Here is a 12,100-nt window from a genome sequence, read left to right on the forward strand (position 1 = left end):
TAGTCTGTAGCAGGTTACGAGAGCTGGAGGAACGCTGGAAAACTGAAACCAACTGATCTAAAAACTTACATTCCCGGTCCCCATGACCGACCACGCTCTTGTCCCCCATAGCAGGACCCCTCATTCTCATACTATTAGGCTTAATGTTTGGACCCTGCGCAATCAACTGTCTCACCTCATACGTGCAAAGAATATAAACTGTCAAATTATTAGTCCTTCGAACCCAATATCAACAGATTTATAATCAAAATGAAGAAACAATTATTTGATTCTCTCATAAAACCAGTGGGGAATATGGAGGGCCAGCAGCAATAAATCAGGCCCGAGCAGGGAACGTCCCCAAAGATCTGGGGTGGAATGTCCCCAAGAATTAAACAATGACCAATGTTAGGAAGCGGAGGGAACGGGATGTGTTTTGGCAACAGCTAACGGCATTTTTCTGCTTCTATGATTACGCTTGCTTGCTAGCAACTACAAACCAGAATGTGGTTTTAGCCTTTATAAGCTCACCTTGAAAACCTCCAGAGGTTACTCTCTGAATCTTCCTTCTGGAGGTTTCTGAGGCAGTCGTCAGCCGGCTAATAAAGACTCCAAACTGGCTTGCAGTTTTAAGTCGTGTGATCTCTCTTTCGGTGCGCCCCACAACAATGGGGATGGGGACATGGGCACCCAGGATTCTGCTGAGCTTTTGCTAGATAGACTTGGAATGGTCTTCCCTGAGGTAACAGCTGCCCCACCTCCAGCCTGCCCGGTGGAGTCAGCTACCTGCCCTCCAGCCTGCCTTGAGGGAACAGCTTCTAGCCCTCAGTCTACCTTGAGGGGGTCTGCCATTCAACCTCCACCTAGAGAGATTAACCCTTCAGTTCCAACGAAGCCTGTAACCACCTCCCCTGGGGAAACAGTCCTTACTCCTCTGTATGGAGCAATCAAACCTGTTTCACCAGTTGAAACAGCTGCCCTGAGTAAACTAGCTTGAAATACACTAATTCTTTTCATGACCCACCCCCACCACCCCTCTTTTCTTCTAGACCTATAACTAGACTAAAGCCCCAACAGGCCCATGAAGTACAGCGTGTGACCCATGAGGAGGTGTGCTATACTCCAAAAGAACTGCGTGGAGAAGCTGAGTGGCGGGGCCCAGCCCCCTGAAAGAACAGTAACCCACCCTGGGGGCTCATTACCATGCCCTGACCTGGCCAAGAAGAAGGCAGCTAAAAAGAAGGAAGCTGCCCAAGCTCAACAGTGGCCCAGAAAGGGGCATGAAGAAAACAAAATGCTGTTCCAGAACCACGAGTGGCAGAAGAGAAAAATGAGGAGGCCAATGGCAGAGAGACAACAGAAGTGGATTTGCTGACCAAGGAGTTGGAGGACTTTGAGATGAAGAAAGCTGCTGCTCGAGCTATAACTGGTGTCCTAGTCTCTCACCCCAAGATTATTGATGTCCATATTATCAACCTTTCACTCACTTCTCATGGTCAAGAGCTGTTCAGTGACACCAAACTGGAATTAAACTCAGGCTATCATTATGGTCTTATTGGCTTAAATGGAATTGGAAAGGCGATGCTGCTTTCTGCTATTGAGAAATGTGAAGTGCCCATCCCTGAGCCCATTGACATCTACCATCTGACTTGGGAGATGCCCCCTCCTGACAAGACACGCTTGCAGTGTGTGATGGAGGTTGACGCGGAGAGGACCATGCTGGAGAAGGAGGCTGAGCGGCTGGCTCATGAGGATGCAGAGGGTGAGAATCTAATGGAGATATATGAGCGCCTGGAGGAGCTGGAAGCTAAGAAGGCAGAGATGGGGGCCTCACGGATCTTGCATGGACGGGGTTTCATACCTGCCATGCAGTGCGAGAAGTGAAAAGATTTCAATGGGGGCTAGAGGATGAGGGTTGCCCTGGCCAGGGCCCTCTCTATCCGACCATTCACGCTGCTTACCAAACCCTTAGACCTAGATGCCTGTGTGAGGTTGGAAGAAGAACTCAAGACTTTTCAGTGCATCCTGGTCCTCATCTCCCATTCCCAAGATTTTCTGAATGGTGTCTGTACCAGCATCATCACATGCACAACAAGAAACGGAAGTATTATATGGGAAGTTATGATCAGTATGTGAAGACACAACTGGAGCTGGAAGAGAACCAGATGAAGAGCTTTCACTGGGAGCAAGATCAGAGAGCTCACATGAAGAACTATGATGCTAGGTTTGGTCATGGCAGTAGTGCCCAGCTGGCCGGCAGGCCCAGAGCAAGGAAAAGATGCTGCAGAAAATGATGGCATCAGGATGGGCAGAGAAGGTCATGTGCAACAAGACACTGTCATTTTATTTCCCACCATGTGGTAAGATTCCTCCACCCGCCACTACGGTACAAAACGTGAGCTTCAAGTATACAAAGGATGGGCCTTGTGTCTACAACAATCTAGAATTTGGTATTGACCTTGATACACAAGTGGCTTTCGTAAGGACCAATGGAGGAGGAAAATCAGCTCTTTGGAACCTGCTAACTGGTTTGTTGCTACTCACAGACGGGATGATCTGAAAATGCTCTCAGGTCAAGATAGGGCATTACCATCCACACTTACAAGAGCAGCTGGACTTAGATGGCTCGCTTTGGAGTACGTGATGAGGTGCTACCCTGAGATCAAGGAGAAGGAACAAGTGAGGAAGACCATTGGGCGATACGGTCTCACTGGGAAACAGCAGGTAAGCCCAATCCAGAACCTTTCAGATGGGCAGAAGTGCTGAGTGTGTCTGGCCTGGCTGACCTGGCAAACCCCCGACCTGCTCTTCCTGGATGAACCCACCGATCACCCGGAGATTGAGACCATCGATACACTGCCAGATGCCATCAGTGAGTTTGAGGGTGGCATGATGGTAGTCGACCATGATTTCAGGCTCATTCAGCAGGTTGCACAGGAAATTTCGGTCTGTGAAAAGCAGACAATCACCAAGTGGCGTGGAGACGTCCTGGCCTACAAGGAGCCCCTCAAGTCCAAGTTGGTGGAAGAGGAGCCCCAGCTCACTAAGAGGACCACAATGTGTGAGCCCTCTGCCCAGGCTTGGGTCAGGAGCTCCATCTGGGAACTAACAGCTGCTACCCTGACCAGTGCCCAGGACAGGAATCTGGGGCTACACTCCTGCATTGCTGCAATACTGCCTCCCCATAACTTCTCTCCCTGATTCCCTCAACCTCCATCAGCTGCACTGTTATCTTATCTACAGCTGCACAGTACCTGTCCATTTCCTATCCTCCTTCCAGTTTCTTTCGTCAATGTCTGGACTCAGTTGACCATCCATGTCTGGACTCAGTTGACCGTCCCCTCCAGTCCCTTCCTGACGACCTTACCTGGATAGTGATGCAGCCAGAGGCACCTGAGGTTGAGTCCAAGGGCCCAAACCCTGGATCTGGCCCATGAAGGGGCTTAGGTTCCTCGATTTCTGGTTTTGGTGATGTTGGAGGAATAGCCCAGCCCCACCATCCCCATTCCTTTCTGCTTTTGATTTGGAGCTCTGGACCAGGCTGTTAGGCCTGGATGGTTTTTAAATAATTCTAGGCCTGTGTGACATCTACAAAGCATCCAATAAAGAAAGAAGAAGCCAAAAGAAAAAGAAAGAAAGAAAAGAAAAAACCTGCATGAGTTTTCCAATTTATATGGACAGAAATCAGGGGAATATGTGTGGGAATGGATATTAAGGGTGAGGGATAATGGTGGAAGGAATATATAGTTGGATCAGCAGAATTTATTGATATGGGCCCACTGAACATATACTCTGTATTCGGTGTTGTAGCTCAAGGGGTCAGAAAGGGTGTTACTTAGGAACATATGACTTGGACCCAGCAATAATAACTATATGGAAGGTTCTGGAAAAAAGCCTCAACAGCACCATTAATTCTCTTCCATCCTCCACCTGAAGTTAACAGCTTAACATCAATGTCTTCACAAAACAGACTCTAAGTATCTCAAGTGCCCAAACCAGTAGATATTTGCACTCTAGTAATCCAGTAATGTTGCTTTTATATTAATATATTTGGCACAGTGATTAGTAACCTAAATATTTTTAAAGAACATGTTAAGATGTTTTCATACACATATGTTTATGTTTCAGACACATATTTAAATGGACAAACCTATTTAATGACTTAGGTTCTTGGTTCAAGGAAATCTGGCACAATTAGTACACTTTGGGTTTATGCTTTTTCTCCAGCCTGGGGGCCCAGTGTCCACTCCCTCCTACCCGCCTCAAAGAACCCCGAATCCGGCTCCATAGAGGAGTCGCACCCTGCGGCCCGGTCCAGCCCAGCCTCCTCCTTCCTTCCCCCTCGGTCGGTCCCGACATCTGCGCCAGGTCCATTAGCCCACGCGGTGACCTTGACCCCTCGCCCGGCTCCTGCAAATGAGGGGGCACGCCGGGCACACATGGCCTGACCCCCAGCGACCCGCTGTGACCAGGCATGCGGCCACGCTCTTACACTCGGCCCCGCGGGCGCCGCCCCAGGCATAAAAAGGCCGAGGCAGGAGAGACCGCAGCCGCCGCCGGACCCCGCACCCAGCGCGCCCGCACCATGGCCGCGCCCCGCGTCGCCTGCTGCCTGCTCGCCCTCCTGGCGCTGGCCTCGGCCTGCTACATCCAGAACTGCCCCCTGGGCGGCAAGAGGGCCGCGCGGGACCTCGACGTGCGCCAGGTGAGCGGCCCTGGGCCCCCATCCCGCCGCGTCGGGCCGGGAGGGAGCCCCAGGCACAGGGGCGCATCCACCCCGCCCCGGCCCCCGCGCCTGGGCCTGGCCCGGGAACCAGAGTTTGGTGGACTGCGAACCCCCTCCCTGGGGCGCTGTGGGGCCCACGGGCACCGGGAGGCCCAGCCCCGGCAGTCCCCGGGCGATCCGTCCCCTTCCCCAGCCCAGAGCTGCGCGGACTTCCCGAGCCCCAGACTCGCTGCCCGGGCCCCGCCGCCGCCCCCGCCCCGCAAGGCCTCCTGGCTGCCCTCGAGGACCCGCCCCGGCCCCGGGCCTCGCCCCTCACCCCGCTCCCCCGTGCGGTCCCCGCAGTGCCTCCCCTGCGGCCCCGGGGGCAAAGGGCGCTGCTTCGGGCCCGGCATCTGCTGCGCCGACGAGCTGGGCTGCTTCGTGGGCACGGCCGAGGCGCTGCGCTGCCAGGAGGAGACCTACCTGCCGTCGCCCTGCCAGTCGGGCCAGAAGCCGTGCGGGAGCGGGGGCCGCTGCGCCGCGGCCGGCATCTGCTGCAGCCCGGGTGAGCCCCGCGGCGGGGCGGGCGGGGCCGAGGCCTGGGGCGGCGGGCGCGGGGCTGGCGGCCCCTGACCCGGCCTCTCTCCTTCCAGACGGCTGCCGCGCCCATCCCGCCTGCGACCTGGAGGTCTCATTTTCCCAGCGCTGAGCTGGGATCAGCTCCCGACATGGACGGAGCGCATCCCTCGCTTCCCATATGCACCCCCAGAAAAAATGAAATGAAATAAAGCAGATTTCCTCCCCACTTCGAACTCGGGTCGCATTTCTGTGTCATAAACGAGAGGGGAGGGTGTTGGGGAGAGGGAGCTCAAGGCCAGCCGCGTCTCAGGCTCATGATAATTGAGAACAGGAATTGGGAACCAGCCTCAAAGGCCGGACACTGTTATGTTCCTTGCTTGAAGGAGAGGGTGTTCCACCCCCCCCCCCCCCCCAGTCCTCTAGGGGTTGAGGAAGAAGGGGTACTACAGGGTCATCTGTGAGGGGGATGGAAACAGCCTCCACTTGCTGACTCCAAACAGTTGGCTTGTCTTAGGAGGAGCTCAGAAAGGAGACAAAGGTCAAAGCTGAGCTGACAGGGTAGGAGAGGGCAGGGATGCCATCATGAAGAGTGAATGGCACCGTGCCATCTGCAAAGAGGCTGGAGCCACACTTGTGGGCCCTCCTGGAAGTTGAGGGAGGAGAGGTGACCTGTGGTGCCAGGTGCCAGGGGGAGGGAGCAGTTGAAGGGCCAGTCAAGTTTCCAAGGAGGTGGCTGCTCAAACAGGCAGCACGTAGTCGCTGGTCCAATCAGAAGAGGAGCCCAGGCTGGAGCAAGCTGGGCTACATGACTTTGGTATTATGTTTGCAACCATCCTGAAGGTTGAAATTATTTCAGAACATGAAATATTAAGAAAAAGTATATTTTGTGTGTTTTGAGCTGTCTAGTGGTTCCCTGAGGGACTAGAGCAGGGACTGAACTTTGTTTTGTGCCACCCTCCTCCCCAGGCTGAAGAGGCCTTCTGGAGGCATCTGGGATGTCAAAAGATATAAAGACGGATGTCAACAGATATAAAGACATAAACTGACCATGCCCACCTGGGATGAGGGACTGCAGGCAGGGCAAATGACAGACCAAAGGCCTGGGAGGAAAGAAGCAGAGGAATAAGTGTGTAGCTGGAATAAGGGCTCAGCAGGGCTGCAGGCTGTACCTGGGGAGGAGGGAGTGCAATGCACACGCCCAGGACCTGGACCCCTGCTCAGAAGAGATCTGAGAGCACCCCAGGCTTGGAGGTCTGGCAGATTTGGGGCTCCCACAAGCCGGAAGTGAAGCAAAGGCAGAGCTGTAGGCAGTGCGGCTTATCTTTGAAGGAGCGCCACATCTTAGAGCCAAGCTGCAAAGACTGGGAGAGTGGGATTTTATACTCTCTCACACCAATTTTTTGACTCTAGGCATTCAAGAAAATCCCTGCCAGATCACTGGCTGAAACCTGAGATAATGAAACAGAAACGTCAGTAACTACACAAAATAAGAAATAAAGTCCTTCCAAAAATACTTTGGAAAAGGCACTGAAGAGATTCAGCTGTCAACAATTAATAGCAGCAAACCCTGGAGTATGGGGAGAATCTGATTTCCAGAGTTACTACATTGCAGTAGCCAAATGCCCAGATTAAAAAAGAAAAGAAGTACAAGGCATATAAAGAAACATAAGTATTGTTCATTCAGAGGGAAAAAAATAGACAGAAAATATCCATGAGAAAGCACCGAAATTGGACTTACTAGGTGTTCTAGTTTGCTAGCTGCCGGAATGCAATATACCAGAAACGGAATGGCTTTTAAAAAGGAGAATTTAATAAGTTGCTATTTGCAATTCTAAGGCTGAGAAAATGTCCCAATTAAAACAAGCCTATAGAAATGTCCACTATAAGGCATCCAGGGAAAAACACCTTGGTTCAAGAAGGCCGATGAAGTTCAGGGTCTTTCTCTCAAGTGAAAGAGAGAGTTTCTCTCTCATCTGAAAAGGCACATGGTGAACATGGTCAGGGTTCCTCTCTCAGCTGGAAGGGCACATGGCAAGCAGAGCATTATCTGCTCGCTTCTTCTCCTGGCTTCCTGTTTCATGAAGCTCCCCAGCAGGCGTTTTCCTTCTTTGTCTCCAAAGGTCACTGGCTGGTGGACTCTGCTTCTTGTGGCTATGTTGTTCTGCGCTGCTCTCTCTGAGTCTCCCATTCTCCAAAACGCTGCCTCCTTTATAGGACTCCAATAAACCAGTCAAGACCCACCCAAATGGGTGGAGACATGTGGGTCACCTAATCCAGTTTAACAACCACTCTTGATTAAATCACATCATCCAGGGAGATGATCTGATGACAGTTTCAAACATACAGTATTGAATAGGGATTATTCTGCCTTTATGAAATGGGATTTAGATTAAAATATGGCTTTTCTAGGGGACATACATCCTTTCAAACCAGCACACTTATGAAATTCCTTGTTATAATTTCCATTATGCATTGTCCTTAAGGACAATCCAAAATATGCTATTATATTATGGCATTAGCAGCCACCTCACTAGTGAGACAAAAAGCCAAGCAGCTTGTTCTGTGTAAAAAGTCGTTGATCCACAAATAGTACAACCCCAGGATCTTTTTGCCATTCCCAAGTCTCCCTGGAGGGTCCCCACATGCCAGTGGGTCCTGAGGTCAGCACACTCACAGCGGAGAGGGGTCTGGGCACTTTTAGGTAGGAAGACCCAAGTTTGAGAGAGAAGTTTCCAGCACTGGAATCTTTCTGGAGTTCACCCACTTCAGATGAACTAGGTGGATTTTTCCCCTGGGGGAGGAAGCAAGGTGGAATTCTGATAGCTTCATCTACGTGGCTGTTATTTTTTAGCTGCTCTGGCTCCTAAACTCCAAGAGGAAAAACAACTCTCATCTGTATGAGCTGAGAATCTTAACATTCCTTCATTCAGGTACCCCAGGCCCTACCAGGTGCCAGGCTTTGCAGCCCTCCCTCCCATCTTTGAGAAGACGGCTTAGTGGCTTTCAGTGAGAATAAGTCAGGAAACGTAGAATATACTTTTGCCAGCTCTATGTAAGATTTTCCTATTTTCAACTGCAGAATCAGGTCTGACGTGCACTCACATATGATAACGTATTTTTTTCTTCTGCAGAATTAGAAACCCTTCATCTGGAGAGGTGTATTATGAATTATAAATTGTAAAAAAAGAAATTATTCTGTTTTCATTAGAAATTTAACTTTAGTCCTGTTTCTATCACAGATCTATTTCTAAGAACCATAAAATAATTCTATAAAAAGCTATTTCTGGTCTCTTTGCTTTACCAATTAGTAAACTGTCACAAAATTTTAATCAATAGCGAACCATAGCAGCAGCTTGTATTTCTAACAAAGTTTGGACTTTAATTATCATTTGAAAGTTCTACTTGAGCTAAAATCAATACAAAAGATGGGAAACAAGGTATAAGAAAATAGACACTTTTTTTCTGCTTAAATGCACAAATGGCAGATTCACAGTGGGTGGAAACAGAAGAATCAGACAAGCCCCTGATCTTGAGGTTTACTCTTCCGAAGCTTATATAAGTAGCAGAGAAGCTTTGCATGCCTATGGTATGCCTAAGCGTCACTGCCGGTGGACTGCTTTTGTTGCTCAGATGTGGCCCCTCTCTCTCTAAGCCCAACTCTGCAAGTGAAAGCATTGCCCTCCCCCCTACATGGGACATGACACCCAGGGATGAAAGTCTCCCTGGTGGCATGGGAGATGACTCATTCTGAGGGATGAGCCTGGCCTTGGCACCATGGCATCAACAATGCCATCCTGACAAAAAGGGGGAAAAGAAGTGTAACAAATAAGGTATCAGTGACTGAGAGAGTTCAAATAGAATCAAGAGACTACACTGGAGGTCACTGCTATGCAAGCTTCACTTAGACATTGCTATCTATTATAGTTTGCCAAACCCCAACCAAAACCATTCCTGCCAATCCTAAAGAACACCCAGGAGATTTTATAAGATTCTACAAAGGTTCCATACCAAGGATAACTTTCCAGAAACCTACAACCTCCAGATGGGTCCCTGGACCAAATTCCTGAATGCAGAGGGGCCAACCTTTCCAGAATAGCAATTAGTTCCATCCCCCATATGATCAATAGCCCCTTCCAACATGAAAAGTTGAGAATGGCCATAGCCCAAATACCCTTAAAGAGTGGGAGAAAGATCAAACATGATTGGTGGAGTTCTACAGAGAAGGTCGGGTTTAACAAATGAGTATGAATCATTCTACTGATTTTTTTTTAACCTCCGGTACCTTTGAGCTGCTAGAAATAAAAACATGAAATGGTGGGATTGTAACTCATACCAAACTTTGAAATCAATTCTACAACTAATTGTTGTGATGTACTTTGAAATTTATTGCTTTTATGTATATATGTTATTTAAAGAGGAGCAGTATAACAGAGAAGATAGGATTTAACAAATGAGTATGACTGCTGAATCATTATATTGCTATTTCTGCTGGTTTCCAGTGTTTTGGCACAGCTAGAAGAAAAAGTTAAAAATTGTAGAACTGTAACCCATACCAACTGTTCTAGTTTGCTAGCTGCCGAAACGCAACATACCAGAAACAGCAAAGCTTTTAAAGAGGGGAATTTAGTAAGTTGCTAACTTACACTTCTAAGGCCAAGGAAATATGCCAATTAAAGCAAGTCTATAAAAATGTCCAAATTAAGGCACCAACAAAGAGTTTATCTTCACTCAAGAAGGCCGATGAAGTTCAGGGTATCTCTCTCCTGGAAGGGCATGTGGTAAAGTCTCTCAGCTTTCTCTCCTGGCTTCTTATCTTATGAAGCTCCCTGTGAGGCGTTTTCCTTCATCTCCCAAAGTCGCTGGCTGGTAGACTCTCTGCTCTGTGCTTCTGTGGCCTTCCCGTGACTCTACAAAGGGACTCTCTACAGAATGTTTCCTCTTTTCAGGGATTAATGGGTGGAGTCACAACTCCATGGAACCTATGTGATCAAAAGTTACCCCCCACAATTGGATGGGTCACATCTCCATGGGAACAATCAAAATGCTCCCAGCCACTTCCGGGTCAAGATGGCGGCTTAACAACGTGTGCATTTTAGTTTGTCCTCCAGAACAACTACTAAATAACCAGAAACAGTACAGAACAGCTCCTGGGGCTATGTCAGTGACCGGACACACAGCATATCCCACTCTGGACCAGCTGGACTGGCTGCGAGCACCCCCCAGAACCCTGAGTTCCCAAAGCTGCGACGGCCGGCGCCCCTCCCCCACAGGCCACTTCCCAGAGGGGAAAGGAAAGGACTTTACCAGCAGCTGGGACTGGGCACAATCAAACGCCAATTGTGGAATAATTAACAAATTCCGACTACTAAAAATAGGCCCCCAGCTTAGATGAACCTGATCAAAGTGGAGGTTGCTCATTTTTGCCCCGGCACCAAGGGGGCAGGACTGACAGAAAAAGGGGAAAATAAAAAAAGAAGGAAACAGAGGTTTTTGTGGTTGTGTATCTACAAAGGCTTGACTGCCTCTGGTTACAGCAGCAGGACTTTTCAGGCTGCAACTGCCCAAGGCATAAGCAGAAGTGAGCTCTTTGGGGGTCTTATCTGGAGCTTGTGCCTTCCCCAGGGGAGGGGTGAAGCCCCACCCAGGTGGAATTCCTCCATCAAGGAATTCAGACACCAGGGCTTGGTAATTTGAAGCCATTAAAACCAGCCTACAACCTTTCCTCTGTCTCCACCATGCCCCCAGCAGGGAGAGTCTGCCAAAGTTAAAGGTACCACATCATCTTATGCTGGTGGGACCTGCAGTCAGACAAGCACCACACACAGGGCAGGATAAGAAAAACAGAGTCCAGAGACTTCACAGGAAAGTCTTTCAACCTGCTGGGTCTCACCCGCAAGGAAAACCAACGCAGGTGACTCTTTACTCCTGATAGGAGGACAGTTTGGTCTGGGAAAATCTGGCTGGGGTATATAATATCTAAGTAGCCCCTCCTCAGTGTGTGTGAGGGGGGAAGGCACCACACAAGCAGGGCAAGAAACCAGAAAACAAGAACTGAAAAATTCTCCTCTGTTAAACGAAACTTTAAGCTAAAGGTCCAGATAAAGCTGAACTGAAGGTGAAAGAACAGACAGACAACAAATTCATCCAGCAAGAAAACCCTAGATAAAAGAAGTGAAAGCAATCTCCAGAATAAACTAATTAAGGTAATTAAATGTCTAGACACCAGCAAAAAACAACAAATCACACTAGGAAAATGGAAGATATGGCCCAGTCAAAGGAACAAACCAACAATTCAAATGACATACAGGAGCTGAAACAATTAATTCAGAATGTACGAACAGACATGGAAAACCTCATCAAAAACCAAATCAATGAATTAAGGGAGGATATAAAGAAGGCAAGGAAAGAACAAAAAGAAGAAACTGAAAGTCTGAAAAAACAAATCACAGAACTTATGGGAATGAAAGACACAGTAGAAGAGATGAAAAAAAACAGTGGAAACCTACAATGGTAGATTTTGAGAGACAGAACATAGGATTTCTGAACTGGAGGATGGAACATCTGAAATCCGACAAGAAACAGAAACTATAGGAAAAAAATGGGAAAATATGAGCAGGGACTCAGGGAATTGAAAGACAATATGAAGTGCACGAATATACGTGTTGTGGGTATCCCAGAAGGAGAAGAGAAGGGAAAAGGAGGAGAAAAACTAATGGAGGAAATTATCACTGAAAATTTCCCAACTCTAATGAAAGGCTTAAAATTAAAGATCCAAGAAGTGCAGCATACCCCAAAGAGAATAGATCCAAATAGACATACTCCAAGACATTTACTAAT

At 48.6% G+C, this 12,100-nt stretch overlaps 1 protein-coding gene and 1 pseudogene across 1 annotated transcript; both read left to right on the forward strand.

Moving 5' to 3' along the window:
• Positions 1 to 1,071: 1,071 nt before the first annotated feature.
• LOC143680362 (ATP-binding cassette sub-family F member 2 pseudogene) lies at positions 1,072 to 3,180 on the forward strand (annotated as a pseudogene).
• Positions 3,181 to 4,540: 1,360 nt separating this feature from the next.
• LOC143680373 (oxytocin-neurophysin 1) lies at positions 4,541 to 5,393 on the forward strand. Its single transcript, XM_077156836.1, has 3 exons — positions 4,541 to 4,684; positions 5,048 to 5,249; positions 5,338 to 5,393. The coding sequence occupies exons 1-3, from the start codon at positions 4,565 to 4,567 to the stop codon at positions 5,391 to 5,393; spliced, it is 378 nt and encodes a 125-aa protein (XP_077012951.1). The 5' UTR covers positions 4,541 to 4,564.
• The last annotated feature ends 6,707 nt before the right edge of the window (positions 5,394 to 12,100 follow it).

The sequence above is a fragment of the Tamandua tetradactyla genome, chromosome 1 (assembly GCF_023851605.1).
Source record: "Tamandua tetradactyla isolate mTamTet1 chromosome 1, mTamTet1.pri, whole genome shotgun sequence".
Lineage (NCBI taxonomy): Eukaryota > Metazoa > Chordata > Mammalia > Pilosa > Myrmecophagidae > Tamandua > Tamandua tetradactyla.